At 41.3% G+C, this 19,798-nt stretch overlaps 1 protein-coding gene across 4 annotated transcripts in view; it reads left to right on the top strand.

Moving 5' to 3' along the window:
- PHKB (phosphorylase kinase regulatory subunit beta) overlaps nucleotides 1-19,798 on the top strand; it is a 415,971-nt gene that overhangs the window by 307,059 nt on the left and 89,114 nt on the right. For all 4 annotated transcript variants that reach the window (XM_082269952.1, XM_082269953.1, XM_082269954.1 and 1 more), the window contains 4 exons: nucleotides 9,929-10,012; nucleotides 14,371-14,475; nucleotides 16,500-16,582; nucleotides 16,675-16,765. In XM_082269952.1, coding sequence (XP_082126078.1) covers nucleotides 9,929-10,012; nucleotides 14,371-14,475; nucleotides 16,500-16,582; nucleotides 16,675-16,765 — 363 coding nt within the window. The remainder of the gene's footprint in view (nucleotides 1-9,928; nucleotides 10,013-14,370; nucleotides 14,476-16,499; nucleotides 16,583-16,674; nucleotides 16,766-19,798) is intronic.

The raw sequence follows: 19,798 nt of genomic DNA on the forward strand, positions 1-19,798 counted from the left end.
TAGTGAATGCAGGCTCCTGGGGAGATCAGATATAGTGACTGCAGGCTCCTGGGGAGAGCAGATATAGTGAATGCAGGCTCCTGGGGAGAGCAGATATAGTGACTGCAGGCTCCTGGGGAGAGCAGATATAGTGAATGCAGGCTCCTGGGGAGAGCAGATATAGTGACTGCAGGCTCCTGGGGAGAGCAGATATAGTGACTGCAGGCTCCTGGGGAGATCAGATATAGTGACTGCAGGCTCCTGGGGAGAGCGGATATAGTAAATGCAGGCTCCTGGGGAGAGCTGATATAGTGACTGCAGGCTCCTGGGGAGAGCAGATATAGTGACTGCAGGCTCCTGGGGAGAGCAGATATAGTGACTGCAGGCTCCTGGGGAGATCAGATATAGTGACTGCAGGCTCCTGTGGAGAGCAGATATAGTGAATGCAGGCTCCTGTGGAGAGCAGATATAGTGAATGCAGGCTCCTGGGGAGAGCGGATATAGTGACTGCAGGCTCCAGGGTTTTGTAACACTTTAGGTTAAAACATCACATTGAACAGCAGAAAGTAGTAATTTTTGATCTGTTGAATAAAGTTATAGCCCAGCCTTCATTATCATCAATTTTTAAACGCTGTGTGTGGATTCTAAGTTGTATTAAAATAAACCGTATAGCCGAATGCTAGTCACAACAGATTATTTTCTTGCTTTATTTTTTGGGGGATTTTTTTGGCTGTTCATGAAATTCTACTTCTTTTGCAATTCTGTGTTTTAGAGATTAATGGTCCCATTTTTTTTCTCTTCCAAAGCCTTAAACATTAATCACCGGCAATGCTTTGCTGTTACAACAGAACTAAAAGCCCCGAGTTTACCAGACACAAATTTTTCTGCTTTCAATTTGCTGCTGTGAAAAGCTTTGCTGTACAGCTGCGTGCGTAAATAAAAGTCCAGTTTCCTTCTGTTTTCAGGACAATTATTTAGATTAATTTACATTTCGTTCCACTACTTTTCATGTTCTGTTCTGGTTTTTGCGTTGCTTACTCATGCAAGTTTTAGTAATGGTTTTCTGTTCAGATATAAATAATTTTGCTCTTTAGAATAGGCATTTCTAATATTAATGCACCTTTTTTTTTGTTATACCAGCTAGGCTTGCACCAATACCGTTTTTATCAGCCAGTACGAGAAACAATACTTTCAGTCATGAACTCGCGGGTACCAAGTACTGATGCATTGCGATGCGATTTGCGTCCATACAAAATGAATGGACGCAAATCGCACTGTGCGAAGATGTTCATGCAATGTGAACTGAAATGCGCTGTAATTCCTGTCCGAATCACATGCAGTTTTGCCACCACTCCTGTGTGATACCAGGCTGAAGTCACTATGACAAGCCTGGGTTCACATAAGAGCCGTGAAGGTCAAAAGCCATCACAAATAGTACTCCATACCTACATACCTGTTTTTAACACATACATCCCTTTTTATATTTGTAATTTTTTGTATATTTATATATCATTTCATATTTTCTTAATTTTCTTATATATGTGTATATATTAATTTACATTTATTTATATATATAATATTATATTTATTTATATTTAATTATATATTTATATACATAATATATTATATTGTATCCTTATTTTCTTATATATGTGTATATATTAATTTAGAAATATATATATAATTTATTATAATGTATTTTATTATAATGTATATATATATATATATATATATATATATATATATATATATATATATATATATATATATATCAGTTTGCATTCTTACCCTTTTTGCTGGTAATGTCATTTTAACATCTCGATAGTCCATTTTTGTAATTACATTTCAAATAGATTTGCTGGAGATACCAGAGTAAGTTTAAAAGCGCCATATCCCAGATATTTGTAAATATTTTTTGGGAAAATGCAGAATGGGATTTTTTAGGTGTTCATAGACAGAAAATTAGACACGTGTATCTAAAAATAACTTTTTTTAACATATATCAAAAATTTTAAAAAGACACAAACTATTAAAATTAACATGATACATTCATACAGTTTTTGTACAAAGGTATCTGCTTGTTAACATGTTTCACCACAACTGTGGCTTCTTCAGGAGACGTAAAAAGCCTTGTACATGGTATCACTAAAAATGAAAAAAAAAAAAAAAACGTACGTTCATTATTCAGATAGGGACTACTATAGTCCACACATACAGAATATTTACAACATGATTGGTCAAAAAAATTACATTTAATATAGAAACACTCATACCAATTTTCCATCTCTAGGACATCTGATGAGAGATTCTCACCACGGATGTGTATAGGGTTTTAATTACTTGATGACCAACCATGAGTGGACTATTCCGCCGAGTATCAGTGTGCCATAGAGGGGGTATATACCGCTCATGGTTGGTCATCAAGTAAATAAAACCCTATACACATCTGTGGTGAGAATCTTTCCTCAGATGGCCTAGAGATGTAAAATTCGTTATGAGTGTTTTGTATATTGATTGTAATTTTTTGACCAATCATGTTGTATATATTCTGTATATGTGGACTATAGTAGTCCCTATCTGTATAATGAACTTACAATGTTTTTTGTTCATTTATAGTGATGCCATGTACAAGGCTTTTAAAGTCTCCTAAAGAAGCCACAGTTGTGGTGAAACATGTTGCTGAGCGGATACTTTTGTACAAAGACTCTATGAATTTATCATGTTGGTTTTAATAGCTTGTGTCTTTTTTACATTTTTGATATATGGAATAAAAAGTTATTTTAGAAACACGTTTAATTTTCTTTTTATGAGCACCTAAAAAATCCCATTCTGCATTTTCCCTTTTTAAATTAATTTACGATAGTGTATATTATCCACTATGTTCTTACAATGTATGAGCATGTAGACCTGCGCCTGTCCCTAAGTGGCTGTTGAGGCTGGGCGTGGACTCCCAGGTCCCATGTACCACATCTAAGATGGCTCCCTGAACTACCTGGAGAAGGAGCCCGCATGCTCCGAATGTGAAGCTGCCTCCTCCTTCACTCCATACCCGGAAGTGACGTCATCCCTGAGCCCCCAACATTCTCCTTTAAACGGTCTGAGCTGCCAGTGCCGGATGCCACTCATACAAGCCGCCGGCTGGACTCTCATGGATGCAGGGTCAGTGGGACTGCCCTTGGGCTCTACAGAGCGGGACTACCATGGCATACAATGCACTGTTTTTAAGCCTTCTTGTAAGTAGCTGACTTTGTACTATTAAACTGGTTCCATAAATATGAATAAAAGACAATTGCAGTGCTCAGAAAGCAACTAATTAGACATCATTAAAAAGTCCAATATAAGTCCAAGAAATACATGAATCAATTAAATATCAGGAAAAACAGATAAAGTGTCCCAGTGCAAAGATCAAAAAGTGTTTTATCACTCGTGAATGTTGTCCTCCACCGTGTAGATAAAATGCACACTCACCAGAGCTAATTGCTGTCCAGATTATAAGACCGCAATAGCGCATGTAGCTGTTTTTGTCTTAGTCCCTTTCATTCCTGGAGAATGAATCAACCACTGCAAAGGATCTCAAATGTTTGCTGCTTTTAAACAATCTAATTATTTCTAGCAGTATTTCCCATCCATGGTAACACAGTGTACTCAGATACCTCCACCAAGGGGCTCCTCTCCGCCTGCTCCCCCGGGCCCTGCTGGGATAGATAGGATAATAATGATGCTCTGTCCTCCGGAGCTCACACAGCCGCCTCTGCTCAGACCAGCAGCATCCTCTGCACGCTCGCGCCAAGCTGTGGGGATGAGCACGGGATGGCCTAGGCTGGTGCTCCCTCCTGTTCCAGAAGCAGCCAGGTTCGTGCCTAAGGAGGAGGCTCGTGCTTAAGACTAGGGGTTGCAGGGACCTTCATGTACCTTTATGAGTGTGTAGGGGAAACCCCAAAACTCATGGGTTTCATTAACATTTTGAGCAAGCCAGATTGAAAAATATATTTATTTTTAGAAACCTGTAAATAGACATTCTTGGAGAGCAATTCAGTTACATTACATTCTGTTGGTTTGAAAACCATTGTTCTATCTGGCTAGGACACCTAATACAATTTATACATTCTGAAGTGGGTGGCACCTAGCTAACTACATTTTTTTGAAGTCCCATTTGAGTCTTTGGTGACATTCTTTGATATGCGGGTGGTCATTAACATAGACTTGTCACTTCCAAGCTCGTTAGCTGAACAGGTCTTCAAAAGTCTAGATAGCAATCTAACAGCTGGAGGTGTAAATGGCTTTTGAACACAACAGCTGTTATACAATATGACTTCTAACAATATATACATCCAATATATCTGCTTAATCATAAATACATGTTTGATAATCATAAATAAAATGGCTGTTCCCTTTTCCCCATCCAGTGGTGTCACCGGACTCCATGGATGTGGTTCCATACATAAATACTGCACTTGGAGAAGCTGTGTCTTCTCTCCCCAGTGGTGCAGGAAACCGCATGAGATTCGGACAAGAATAATGCCACATTCCTGGTCAAATTGCATGCCATTCTAATGCAGTGAGATTTGCATTTATTCATTTTGTATGGCCACAAATCGAACTGCAAAGTAGCAGTTTTGGGATAATGCACATTTTTGCGAGTACTCATGAAAATACTCAGTATCGGCAACAGTCCATTCCCAATACTAGCTTTTATATACTGCTTTGCACTAATCCCACACCTCTTCATGCTGTTGGCTGGCCTCCCTTGTACTATGTCCTCTACAGATTAATCTGTTGCCCATACTACTCTTCTAATTGTACTATTATTGGCATGAAACAGAGAGAAATGGCTGTTTATACCATGAGTTTGTGATGCATTCTAGTGGAAATAATTGCATTGGCCTAAAGGACCTATTAGTTCTGAAAAGCTCCAGAATATTTCATATCGCATCTGTAAACATTGGTAATAGCTTATATTAGCTAATGCTCTTTGACAACACTCATCCCTTAATTCCTGTTCCGCTTATACAGAGCCTTCTATCTCATAAAGTGGTGCTGAATTTTCTAGGAATTTTTCTAAATGTCATCTGGTCACCATAGGATAATCTTCCATGTTTGCACATCAGCCCTTAGTATTTGCTTTTGAAGATAATGCGCTTATCAGTATTTTTTTCTTTCTTAGAATGTTAAAGACCTTTTTATATGTAGACTATTCGTCAGCTCGTTAAAGTATATCTGTTTCCCAAACTTTTTTGTAGCTTTGAGCTGGGAAAAGAGATGGGCCTGGAAAAAAACGGAAAAATTGGGGAAAAAAGCAGGTGGTTTTTGATTTTTTTTTTAAAGCCGTTTTTTTGTGTGGAATATGTTCTTTTACATTGATAAATAATATACACTATATTGTCAAAAGTATTGGGACGCCGGCCTTTACACACACATGAACTTTGATGGCATCCCAGTCTTAGTCCGTAGGGTTCAATACTGAGTTGGCCCATCCTTTGCAGCTATAACAGCTTCAACTCTTCTGGGAAGGCTTTCCACAAGGTTTAGGAGTGTGTCTATGGGAATGTTTTGCCATTCTTCCAGAAGCGCATTTGTGAGGTCAGGTCCTGATGTGGTTGAGAAAGTCTGGTCCGCATTTTCTGCTCTAATTCATTCCATAGGTGTTCTCTCGGGTTGAGGTCAGGACTGTGCAGGCCAGTCAAGTTCCTCTACCCCATACTTGCTCATCCATGTCTTTATGGACCTTCGCTTTGCGCACTGGTGTGTAGTCCCCAAACTGTTCTCACAAAGTTGGGAACATTAAATTGTCCAAAATGTCATGGTATGCTGATACCTTAAGAGTTCCCATCACTAGAACTAGGGGGCCAATCCCAACCCCTAAAAACTTCACCATAACCCCGCCTAGATCAAATGATTTAGACCAGTGCACAAAGCAAGGTCCATAAAGACCTGGATGAGCGAATTTGGGGTATAGGAATTTTATTGGCCTGCACACAGTCCTGACCTCAACCGGAAAGAACACCTTTGGGAGCGGAGAATACGAGCCAGGCCTTCCCGGCCAACATCAGTGCCTGAGCTCGCAAATGCGCTTCTGGAAAAATGGTCAAACATTCCCATAGAGACACTCCTAAATCTTGTGGACAGCCTTCCCAGAAGAGGGAAAGCTGTTATAGCTGCAAAGGGAGGGTTAGGATTAGTGAGTTTCGAGGTTAGGAAGGGCATGTGAAAATGTTGAACCAAAAGGAGAGGGGAATGGGGTGAAAGAAGTGTCAATTAGGAGGTAAGAAGGGGCTGGAGAGGTAGGGGAAGCTTGGGCTCTGTCTGCCATGAGACTAGACGCCCATAGAAAAGGCTAATTCATCATCTTGGAGAAGGTGGAAATGTTTAGAGTAACTTGGTGTCTGTTTCACAGGCTTCTTTTGAACCTTTGAGAAATCCCCTTGTAGCTCCTTGCACACAAAGTTGTATTTCTTTTTGGTTAGCATTACTTTGGCTCGCAGAGCCACCGAGTTGGCATCACTTTTCTGCAAGGAACGTTTCTTCACCAGAGTAATGTGGTGTTGAGGCCACAATTTTACCTGTGAAAAAAAGTTCTTTGCTCATTAAACAAATAATAAACAAGATAAAATAAAAAGTCCATATCTGTAAAGTCAAGTCCACCATCCACAGAGATGTGAGCAGTGTAGAAATTGAACACTTAAACAATAATTCCATGCAGCTCTTGTTACTCAAAGAAACCGCTCCACGACGATCCCCCACCGTATAACCAATGGACACGCTTACCAGAATGATATGACTGGAGTTAGAGAAGTCAATATGTGCTCATATCTAATCTATCTAAGGCAGTGTTTTTCAACTCCGGTCCTCAGGGCACACTAACAGGCCAGGTTTGCAAGAAAATGAAATACATCCCAGGTGATCTCATTTGGTGCTCAGTGATTGCAGTATTCTAGTCTGCATCTCCCCAAGGTAATACTTAAAATCTGGCCTGTTAGTGTGCCCTGAGGACCGGAGTTGGGAAACACTGATCTAAGGGATCCTTTGTAGCACCATATAACATTCCATATATGCAGGTCTTTAGTAAGTGTCCTCCAACACTCCGAATTAGTCATGCGAAGAAAGCCAAGGATACGCCATAATATAAAACCATCTATAAAACTTTTATTTAAAAAAACTTACAACCATGCCTACGGAAGACGTCATATGTGACTAAACACGTAGGGTGGAGCTGATTTTTTTTTAGCATTGACCCACGCTTTGGGGTCTGGAAGCGGCCCATTCAATTCCTGGGAATGGCTTGTATTTATTTGAAGTTTTATCTTGTCTACTTTTGTGAGTATTTTGACTAAGAATCCTTTAGATATGAGTGCATATTGACTTATCATAACTGAAGAGCCATATCATTCAGGTGTGTCCATTGGTTATATGGTAGAGGATCAGTATGGTGCGATTTGATCAGATCTGCACTGAATTCTTGTTTAAGTGTTACGTTTCTACACTGCTCACTTCAATGTGGATGGTGGACTTTACTATGCAGATTTGGATTTTTTTTTTACATTTTGATTTTTGAGCGCAGCACTTTTTGTCATCTTTTCACCTGGTAGAAATGTATTCTATCATTCTAGATTTTACCTGCCTGGTTACTTAGTTCCACCTGAATCAGTACATTGTGTTGCCATCTTTTGTCCTGAGCCTAAGCATCCTGGGGAAAAGTTGGTTCACTCTTTGGATGTTGTTCGTACTGCAGCTTAATGTTGGAAGAGGGAGAAACGGTTTGAAGAGCCAGAATATGTGGTGGTGCTAACAAGGAATATGCTGATAGGCAGGGGAGCACTAGGCCAGGAGGCAGGGGGGCAATTGCCCCCTGGGCCGCTCTGATGCCCCGTAAAAAGACTGCACCGCTTCTGCCACAAACATGCCTAAAGGATTCCTGGTGAAGAGAAGTAAAAAGTCTCTGCCGCTGACCTACTGAATGCGGGTTGAAGACAAGGACAGAGCGCAGGCCTCCCCCCCCCCCCCCAGCATGGATGGTGTAAACCCTGTCTGAGCAGAGGCCGGTTCCATGCCACACTGGATACACTTCTGCCCCGGCCAACCCCAACTGAGCTGTCCCAGCAGGGAAAGTAGGAGGGGGGTCGAGTCGCTACACCATGGGCCTCTGGTTTGTATTTGCCCCCTGGGCCGAAAGTTGCCAGTCTGCTCCTGCTGATAGGAGGAGAGAGCAGGGATGAGCTCATCAGTCTGATGCTTCTCCTTTTACTGACCAGTCACAGGCTGGGGGAAGGACAAGACCTAGAAGTGTTTAACTGCAGTTATGAAAATACGGGTATCCTGGGTTTTCAGACTTGGCTGTGGTGTGTAAATCTCAGAACTGGATAGACAGAAATACAATTCCTTTGGAAGGTAAAACAGCCCCTACAGACTTATTTCATCTTTGCCTTAACTGTTTGACTGGAGTTCAGGTTTAAGGTGTCAATCTAGTAGGAACTGATACTTCCATTTGTGGTAAATACTTGGAGTCCAGTGGTGAGATCTCATTTCTTGAGGTTTCAGGAACACCTCTTTGCCATGACAACAAAGTCCTACTTTCTGCTCAGTGGATTTTCAACTGATTTTATATCATGAAAATCCAGCAGGAGTTGTGTTCTCAGCACTAGAAGGGCAGGATGGGGGTAAATAGTGAAAGAAAGCTTGGTAAAAGATTTGCCCACTGAGGTTCCAATGAAGCCAGTAGATGATGCACTCCCCTAGACTCCATTTGTAACTTAAAGGAAATCATTGGATGCGGCCAACACTTTCATTTTATAACATCAGCGTTATAACCGCAAACAAAGAGGCATTATATTTGACAATCCAATATACAGGTACTACAGTGCCTTGCAAAGGTTTTCACCCCCTCGTGTTTTGTTGCCGCACAACCTGGAATTAACATGGATTGTTTGAGGATTTGCATCATTTAATTTACAGGTCATGCCCACAACTTTGAAGATGTTCTTTTTTTTTTTTTTTTTGTTATTATTGTGAAGCAAACAACAAATAGGACAAAATAACAGAAAAAGTCAATGTGCATAACTATTCACCCCCCCCCCCCCCCCCAAAGTCAATACTTTGTAGAGCCGCCTTTTGCGGCAATCACAGGGAAGATCCCCCTGAGGAAGACACGTAGTCCCTTGTGTCGTCACGCGTAGGGGAGGGGCCAGGCGAGTGTCGGTGATCGGATCCCTCTAAAGAGGGTCTGCACTCGGCCATTCGTGATATATACATATACCATCGTTATATTACCTGCTGGGATAGATTGGTGCACTCAAGCATCAACTGCATGTGAGTGAATCTACATTTTTAATAAAGCTGATTGTACCATACATTATATGCACCATGGTTTTAGGTTTCTCCCCATATGTGAGAGAGCTGCTGGAGCTATATATCTAAGAGAGGAATAAAGGAAACCATTCACCACCACCCTGTGAGGATAAACTAGCTCTTTTAGACCAAACTTAATTGTGAGGTCACATTTAGCGAGGTGAGAACCCACCCATTAGGGGGTTTCAACTATTTTCACAGCACTGGTGATTGGGATCATGTTTTACCTTCTCATCAATTTTATAATTATTCACTATTTTTATTGATCTTGCTATCACTTTTTATGTTAATTTTTGTGTATGATGGTTCATCATGTGTGTGTTTATATATATATATATATTATGAATTTATTTATTACTGGATATTTTAATTAGTATAGCATTTACTGTGCAGCACTTTTAATGATTACCATTTGTATTTTTTGTAACCTTTGGCATCAGTGTATGAATACTTAGTATCAAATGATGTCCTGTATATTAGTTTTTTTTTTTTGCATACTATAGCATGTACAAAAGTGCCACATGTATAGATTTACTGTAGCTACTCATCATGCAACACATGAGCTGTAAAAGTGCATCCTCTTACTATATTAAATTGTTCTCTGCAGGCCTATCTCCACCTGGGAGTGCATGAGAAGTTGGGATTATCCGGAAGACCTGACAGACCCATTGGCTGTCTAGGAACATCAAAGGTCAGTAATTCAAAGGGGGAAAATGACTTCTTTACAGTAAGAGCTGTAAAAACATGGCATAGACTTCCACTGGAGTTCTAGCCAACTCTGCAGTTTGCTTCAAAAAAATAAGATGCGCTTCTAGATGCCAACATATAACTGACTATTAATATTTATAGGAAATAACATCGATTTTTAATCAAGGAAGTTTGCCCAAGAGCAACCTTTAGGATTCCTGATGAGGTTTCTAGGGATTCTTTGAGCAATGGCAAATCGATCGCCTACCAACCACCAATGCAAGGGAGTACTTCGGCAGTGACATGTAAATAGACACCACAACTCTTACTGGCTACATTTTTTTCTTGTCATTCATTTAAATTCCAGATTTTTACTAAAAATGTTGTAGTACAGTGCAAGAAGAAATAAAAAATAATCTGCCCAGGGTGTCAAATATGATAGGTATGCCATATTTTTCAATTCCTAAATTTAAAATGTTTTACAATGTAGTGAGCATACTGCTGTGCCACAAACTGTAGGTATTTTTTTTTTCTTTATTGGGGGTTTTGGTGGTAGGGTGGTTGGAGTGGTGGTGGTAGGTATTTAATTTTTTTATCAGGGGTTCCCCAAGATCTGCACACAAAAGGTTTTTTACCTTATAGCGGTGGGGGGGCTGCAAGTGGAGAAAACCAGGAAGGGCAGCCGTGCTGCTGGAACCAGTGTGGAACGCAGGTTCCCGGATGTGACGTCAAAGGGGGCAGGACGTGTTTCGGAACATGCCTATTGGCTCCTTCTTAATGCCCATCCTCTTGCAGCCCCCCACTGCTGGTTGGTTGGGATTCATCTATAGTGCTTTGACTTGGGATATTCTTGGGACTTTTAACCACTAGACAATGTATCTGTTCTGATGAGCCTGTTTACTTCTTATCTCTATTAAGTGTGTTTTTATCCTTTGGGAAATAAAGTCTTTTTTTTTTTTTACTGAACTTAGAAGCACCTTCTGTTTGTTTTATGTGGATATAAATGACTGGTTGGTGAGATGCCCATCATCATACTCCTATAAATGTCATGCAGTTTGTATGTTGTAATATACTCTCCTGAAGAAGCCATATTAAAGGCGAAACCTGTCAAGACTGTCCCTTAAAGCAACATACTTGAGATAACATCTATGTATTGTCCACACATTATTTCAGTGATTTATATATACGTGTTCAAACTTTTTAGACGATTTTATTGTTTTTTTTTTAATGGAAATATTGAATACAATTGTTACTTTATATCAGTTTATGAATCTGTATAACTTGGGCACCCTAAAAAATCCCACAGATCAGATTTGTTTTTTTTTTTGTTTTTGTTTTTTTTTTTTGTTTTAAGGTAAGTCTTTCATAATGTGCTGTATACTAGCACAATATGTCATTACCTTTCAGGAAGCCTCTTTTTTTAATTTATTTTTATTTTTTTATTCCTGCTTAATGCATAAAATGCATTAAGGTAAAAAATAAAACCTTCTGACATTAGAACCACTTTAAATATGAAGAAAAGTTCCAACAGTTGCAGCACTCAAGAACGTTTATGGAAGAAAGATTAGTTTTTCACAGAACGTGCTTTCTGTTCAAAACTTTAATTTCTGCTCAATAAAAAGAGAGAGAGCCAACAACTCATCTGTATAGTCACTTCTCTTTATATCATACAATGTTTTGTTTTGTTTTTTACATATTTTTTATATCTGAAAACACAATATACTGCATACCTTAAAAAAAAAAAAAAAAGAATAAAAATAATAGTTTTTATACCATATATTGTTGGCTTTGACCAGTTGGACCATTGTAAACCATCTAATATTATCTAAAAGTGTGGTCAAACCAATAGTTCACTCTGATCCTATCGCCTTTCACTGGACTACCAAAAAATGATAGAATTATTAATGCCTTTACATGCGTCAGATGTGGATCAGCAGTTATTTATTTTTTTTTTATTATAAAAAGTCTGCTGTTATCTGTATTAACCAGACAAGTCTCTTTTGGGTGCCTTTCTGGTTTTATTTCCAGTGATTACTGAGGTCTGACTTGCCTTGCCTTCATGACATAGTCCAGTGAGACTGCCCCAGCGACCGGTAAGGGAACTTTCTTTGGAAATCTGCACCTAGGAGGTTGTTTTGGCTTAAAAAGAAGTAATAGCAGTTACTTTGTGGCATCTACTCTTAGGTAAGACTATTAAAGTCTAACATACACTTTTTAAAAGAGGGTCCAACAACATCCTCTCCTCTAACCTATCCATAAATCCATATAACCTTTAAGTACAGTATATCTAAACACAGAAAAAAGGAAGCTTGCAGGACCACGTCCTGCTTATTGCGGACTTTAAAGGCACTCACATGAGATAGATTAGTCTTTAAAATTATTGCTTATTAGACATCATTTAAAACATAAAATGCGCCATACGTAGCTATATTAAAAATGATACACATGTGCATATCGGTAATAAAGTTGTGGCATAATATTACATCTCTGTACAATAACTTCATACAGGAGGTATCTGGTTGGCGTAGTTGGTCAACGCGTTTCGCTTCATGCTTTTTCAAGACCAGCCATGAATATGCCACATTCAACTAATTACAAAAACAAATAATACCATTAGTTTAAACATTGCAAAAATTAATACAATAATTTTACCAATGTTTTGCATTGGACTTCAATCAGTGATCACCAGTTGCACGCTAGACGCCCAATGAAGTCATTCACGTCTGGGGGGCGGACATAGGGGACAGGTAGCAGATATGGCTCAATTAAAATGCCTTAGAACAGCTATATATAACAATCGAAAAATGGTTATGGATAGGCTCATGTCTCCACTATATTTCTATATATAGACAGAGGTTCAATCTGTACTAATAAATGTTAGACTGTAGTGAATAACTAAATATAATGCTAGGATCATGTAAGAACCATGCATATATATCAATATATATATATATATATATAGCTAAAGACATTTTTTTTGGCCATTTGTAAAAAGGAATTTCTTTCCACTTTCTGTCCTGTTGATGCAACAAGAAGTTATTGTATCTTTCCACTTAGAGGGACCTCTGCTCTTTGACATTTGCCATGGGGCTTAGTGTCCCCTTTGGAAGATTTCCCCTCTATTCATGTTCTGGTGGCAAAACAAATTTTGGACTTACCCTCACTTTCATTCCTGGTGACATCAGTGATCAGGACAGTTAAGGCGCTTTTCCACTGCATGGAACCGAAAGGTTCGGCTCGCTTTTGTGCTTTTCCACCGCTGGTACCGCATGGTACGGTGTAGGAACGGTTCGGTACGGTACGGCGGCGCTTTTCCACTGCATGGAACCGAACGGTACGGCTCTCAAAAACAGTACCTACTCGATTGTGGTTCCAACAGGTACCATAACCGGTACCATATCCCACAATCCTTTGCATGCAGTCACTACTAGCCACTGATTGGTCAGAGAATCCCACCCATCTCGTTGTTATCCCACCCACTTAACTTTAGTACTACTTTAGTGGAAAAGCAAACCATACCGTACCGTACCGAACCGTTCCAACACCGTACCATGCGGTACCAGCAGTGGAAAAGCAAACCGGGCCGAGTAGAGCCGAGCCGGTACTTGCAGTGGAAAAGTGCCATTAGAGAAAGTCAATCTCCCTAACAGGGACGCAGACAACAATAAAAACCTGACCTTCTTTCTAATTGCTCACCACTCTAAAATAAAATTTTATTAAGAAAAGGTATATATTTTGGCAATTTAAAAATGTGATTTCAACACAGAGGAACCCTTGCAATAACTTTCTGACCTCAGAGAACCCTGTTAAAATTACTATAGCTACAGCTCATGATACATTAGCGTGATGGTCTGTGGCAAGAATGCTCCTTATACTTATATTGGTGAGAATTTACCCCCCCCCCCCCCCCCCACTTGGAGATACCTGAGAGGTAGAGATTGCTCATTGCTCAAAGAACCACTGTCAACCTCTGGAAGAACCCTGGTTCAGAAACCCTGGCTTTAAACTGTGTAGGAAAGGTCTGACACCACCTATGGAGAACCTGTAGTTAGCCCAACAAACACAGTAACGTTGATCGTCCACCACAATGAGGTTCCTACAGGTGACTCCATAACAGGTGCACTGCCATCTTTCTTTAAAGAGTCCCACTGAGTGGCACGTACTCTCAAAACTAACCTTTGTCCTGGGACACCCTGAAAACTCTACCCTTCTAGTAAACCCCAGCACTAGAGATTATTTTTTACCTTATCGGGTACCAGACGGTCTCAAAACCACAAAGTCCAATGCTGAAATTGAACATCACCCAAGTTGAAGTCATTGTTATATGATGCATGTACTGAGCACCTAATTTTACCTCCTTAGATTTATCGTATTCTCGGGAAGACGGTAGTGTGTTATCCAATTGTGTTTGATCTGAGCGATTTCTACATGTCCCAAGATGTCATGTTACTCATTGATGACATTCAGGTAAATTTGCACTTCATATAAAGTCCTGCTGAATACAATATATGAGAGATTAAGGATGAGTGGACCATGTAATTTATAAACCCTGCAAAGAGTATTGGTGACCAGTATTCAGTAGCAACCAGCTAGGATTTTACCTTTCAGTACCAGCGAGAAATGCCTCTGTGGTTTGTTAATCTTGACATTTTCCCGGTCTAATTAAAGTTATTCTAAAGGTATTAATTTTTTTTTAAATAACAAAGATGTAATACCTGCTCTGTGCAATGGTTTTGCTCAGAGCAGCCCCGATTCTCTTCTTTTTGGGGCCCCTGCCGGTGGTCCTGGCTCCTCCCCCTGCCAAATACCCCTAGTAGAAAGCCTCTTGCAATGGGTGCACTCCCGAGCTGCGCTTCTGTGAATGGACATTGTCCATTCACACACAGAGCTTGGTTCAGCCCCAACCCCTGCTCTCTCCTCATTGGCTCACTTGCTGTGATTGACTGGAGCAGGGGCCAATAACTCCTGTTGCTGTGTGAGCCAATGAGGAGAGAGAGACCTTGGAGAGCCACTGCTCTCATGCACATTGCTGACTCAAGATGGGGCTCAGGTAAGTATAAGGGAGAGCTGGGGGGGGGAGCTGGATCCAAAAGGTTTTTGACCTTAATGCATTAAGATAAAAAAACCTTCTTCCTTTAGAATCATTTTAAATGCCAACCCGGGCCTTAACTTAATTTAGGTCTTACGTGGTTTATGGTTAGTTGATATACTTACAAGTCTCTATTATGAGCAGCCCCAGTGGTAAGATATCTCCGCTACAATGCTCTGCTTTTCCAACATGTTACAGACAATACAGGGTCCTATGGATTACCCTCGCCCAATGGATTCTACAAAATGTTCCACCCAATGTGAACAACCAACTGGTGGTGACATTTTTTGGCATGATGTGACACCTTTGTGTTGGTCTTGTGGCAGGAGGCAGAGAGCCTACTGAAGTAGTTCATTATGAGGGGTCTTCCAGTCACGCTCTTTTAGCCACTCCCTCTGCCCTTCCAATAGTGGAGCTACCTAGCCATGCCTCCTTGCGGCTTGACTCTGTAGATACTCATGTTCCACTATGGTGAGCAGGCCATTTCCTTTTCTCAATCTGGTTGGTTGCTTTAAGTCAACACAGGCTGGCTGCAACAGTTCTCCTCTCACATACGTGAGTAAGTCATGTTTTTAATACAGCAGTGGAAGTCACGCTAGCTGTTATAGAAGGGTGTGTACATAATGCATGATGGGACAGGACTAGCTACTGTATTGGATTCGGAGTGAGCAAACTAAAAGCTTGACCATGCATGCAAAAAAGAAACAGGTGAAGCGCCTCTAAGTGCAGTACGTTTATTAAAATAAAGGCATACAAATTGTGGCAACTCACATGATAGTAAATAAAAATAGGCTCAATCTGGAGTCAGTCGGTGAACGTGCAGTCCAAATCCCAAGTCCGGGAGAAGAGATGACCTATGCCGGTAGATGGAAGTGGAGGACAGGATAAGCCGGCTGCTGTCTTCCGGAACCGGCTAATCTCCTCGTATCGGGCTGGAGCGCAGCGTCTGCCGCGTGGCGTCACCAGGGTCAGGAGGGTACACGACGCGTTTCAGAGCATGCGCCAAGCTCAAGCTTTGCATGCATGCAAAGACTGGGCTCTCTGCCCCAACTAGGACTTAACCTTTGGTCGCTCAATAGCCATCTGGCCATTTCCGTGCCATACATTTTTTGGCTTCCTTGCCAAACGTGGATCCTTCAGGGAACAAAGACCGCTCTATAACACTAACGATCCACTGATGTGATGACTGTCTTTTATGAAGTAGATTTATAAGATATGGCATCCAAGAAAATGATTTAGTGGGAATAAAACTTGACTCAATCCCAGTTATCATAACGTTAGGTTTTAGGAAATCCCCATTTCCCCACTAATTTTGTTTTGGCAGTAAGGAGGACATTCCGGGTATTGTTCTTGTCTGTTTCCGGGAACTTGCTTCTCACTGTATATTGGTCTCTTTCCACAGAATGCTCTACAGTTTATCCGCCAGTATTGGAAGATGAAAGGCAGACCCTTGTTTCTGGTGCTGATCCGTGAGGACAACATCCGGTACAGTGCATGGTTTTTTCTCAGCTAAATCTACATTGACACGTGGGCTGCACTACAATAACTTCCTGTATTTTTTTTTTCACATCCAACAGGGGGAGCCGTTTTAACCCCATCCTTGACATGCTTGCCTCATTTAAGAATGGGTATGTGGCAGGGGTCAAGGTCCATGTGGACAGACTGCAGGTGAGCGTTGATTGACATCCGTTGTAAAGTTTTACTTTGAACAGCTAGCGTGTATTAAAAAAAAGGGTGTTCCTGTCACCAACCTGTGTGGGTAAAAACACAGAAAAATCTGGGATTTTAAATGGTTACATACAATTGTTTCCCTTTATACAGCGGGTATAGAAAAGAATCCCCTGCCCCCCCCCCCCCCTTAAAATAATCACGTTTTGTTGCTTTGCAGCCTCAAAATAAGGACAGATACAGTTTTTGTTTTATCCATTACTAGTGCAACTTATAACATCTAAGTGAAAGATATAACACTAACATGTCAGAAAAAATAAAATAAAAAATTCAAAAACAGAATTACGGAGTTGGAAATAGAACGCACCATTTTAGGTGCGACTTGCATAGACATCTGTGCAGGAAGTTGCACAGACTTCAGCCAAGTCACACCTGAAGACGCCCTGACATGCGCCTTTGAAATCTTGCAATTTTAAGTGAGGTCGTACAATTTCAGAGTCGGATTTGATGTAAACAGAGGCTTAGAGCTGAAACCTTGTTAATTCGTTTTTGGTAACAAAAGTAACAGTGGCCATCTTGCCTTGTCTGCTCTTAGGCAGCATTTTTACTCAAAGTGAGTGTAAAGTCTCGTTTTTTTTTTTAAATAACAAAAATGTTATACTAACCTCCTCTGTGCAGTTGGTTTTGCACAGAGCAGCCCCGATCCTCCTATTCTCGAGTCCCTCTTCAGTGCTCTTGGCCCCTCCATCCTGTCTAGTGCCCCCACAGCAAGTAGCTTGCTATGGGGGCACCTAAGACGAGTCACAGCTCCCCGTGTCCATTCAGACACCGAGCCGTGACCCGGCCCCTTCTCCTGATTGGCAGACTGGCTTTGATTGACAGAAGCGGAAGCCAATGAGGAGAGGAGTCCCGGGCAGCTAAGACACTCCTGCAACATTGAAAAATATTTTAAAAAATTGCACTAAGTGATATTAAAATAATGTCCTTAGTCATATAATTCCTCTAGAGCGGAATAAAACAATGTTTCTCTTACGTCCTCTGACAGTCGCCGCCCACTCATACAGTCTTCACCAATGGGTATTGACTTCCTCTCCTTAGGAGTAGCTAGGTATAAGACTTGTTAAAACAAAAGCATTTACATAGACACACCCATGGGGGCTGTCCCAATGGTCCAATACCCCCCCTGCATCAGCCATCCCAACCCAGTTGGTCTTCTGCCTAGTCAAGGAGTAGATAGGCTTCCTAAGGAGGGAAGTCAATACCCATTGTTGAAGACTGTATGAGTGGGCGGCGACTGTCGAAGGACTCAGAGAAAATAATTTTACGGTAAGATTTTACAAAAATTCCGTTATTAGGCAAAATAAATTACCAGTCCCGAGCTGCTAGCCAAAGATCCTATTGGTAACGGATAATAAGCATGTAAATCATACAAAATAGCAGCGCTCAGATGATAGTCCAAAGTTCTCCAGTGAAGCAGGACATATATTGTGAAGAGGGGAAGATGGATCCACCATTAGGAAAGAGACACACGCTGACTCTTACCACATCCAGATGACTGCTTGGATTAGCAGCAGTCTCACACACTCGTGTAATCACACGGTCATTTAGTCCAGGATCCTTGAATTCATGGAGAAGGACTCCACCAATGTATGTATGTAAACTAGTGGTCGACCGATATCGTTTTTTTAATGCCGATACCGATATTTTGGTCATCGGATATCGGTATCTGCCGATATTTTCGGACATTAACATTTTTTTTTTTTTTAGGTACTCCTTGTGGAGGGATCTGTGGATCTAAAAGACCCCAAACCCCTCCTCCCCACTGAAAAGCATTCAAAACGCCAAGTTTGGCTGTTTTGAGTGCTGTCAGTTTTTCTAATTTGGCGCCTAGTACCCAGAACTGATTTCAAGACATCACTTCCGGGTTTTTACTTGAAGACCCGGGTCTTCTCTTCGACTGCGGTGGAGGTAGGATGCCCGGGTCTCCCGGTGTCCCCTCCCGCTCCTTGTAATGACAGCCGAGTAGCTTCTCAGCCGCATCGGTTGTCATTACAAGTCAGCTGACCGTCGGTTATGGACACCGGTACCGGGGTGATGTCTCTAGCTGCAGGCATCACTCTGGTACAAGCACTTTCCCTAAATATGGGCAATATCGGCAAATCCAAAGGCCGATACAGATATATCGGGGAAAGTGCATATCGGCCCCTGATATATCGGTGTTGCCGATAATCGGTCGATCTCTAATGTAAACACAGAAAATGATCATTGTGCAAGCATCGCTGAGAATAATTTATACAATTTCTAAGCAAGCTATGCACAGGATACTCGCAATCAGATAAAAATTGAAAGCCGAGTTGAAAAGATGGAAACTAAGAAAAGTTTCAACCCAAAAGCATGGCCGACCTCAACCTGTATGTCTGCGTCACGTGGCTAGGCTCCTCCCGACGCGTTTTGTCATATCTGACATCAGGGGTGTGGCAACGTAACATATCCCCATTCAATTTATAGGGGCATCAGCCGGAAGTAGATAAAAATGAAAAAACATATAGTACCTGAAAAATATACCCAAACGGATATGGGGTGTGAGGACAACTTAATCCAATGAATAATGATATTAAAGCGGAGTTCCACCCTGGGAAAGCTTTTTTTAATAAAAATACCCCCGGGACAGTCAGGGCTAGTACATTCCACAATGGCTAGCCTCTGATCTGTCCCGGGTTGCACTTACCTTTTAGAAGAAATACTTACCTTGAAAAAGTATTGTCCAGCGCTGCCATCTCAGGTGTGGGCAGCTTGAAGCCAGCGCGATCCTCTTTTGTGTCCTCTTCCGTCTTCTTCGGTCCCACAATGCACTGCACCGGCCCCGCCGTCACTTCCAGTGCCGCAGTGTCATCCCTGCACAGCTTCTGGCAAGGTATGACGCCGCCTGCACCGGAACTGACGTCTGGGCCGGCGCATTGATTCCTGGGAGCGATGACATTCAGCTCCCAGGAGTCATTGCAAGCCAGGAAGTGACGAATCGCCGTGGCCGCC

This window comes from Pelophylax lessonae, assembly GCF_965119305.1.
Source record: "Pelophylax lessonae genome assembly, chromosome: 10".
Classification (NCBI taxonomy): domain Eukaryota; kingdom Metazoa; phylum Chordata; class Amphibia; order Anura; family Ranidae; genus Pelophylax; species Pelophylax lessonae.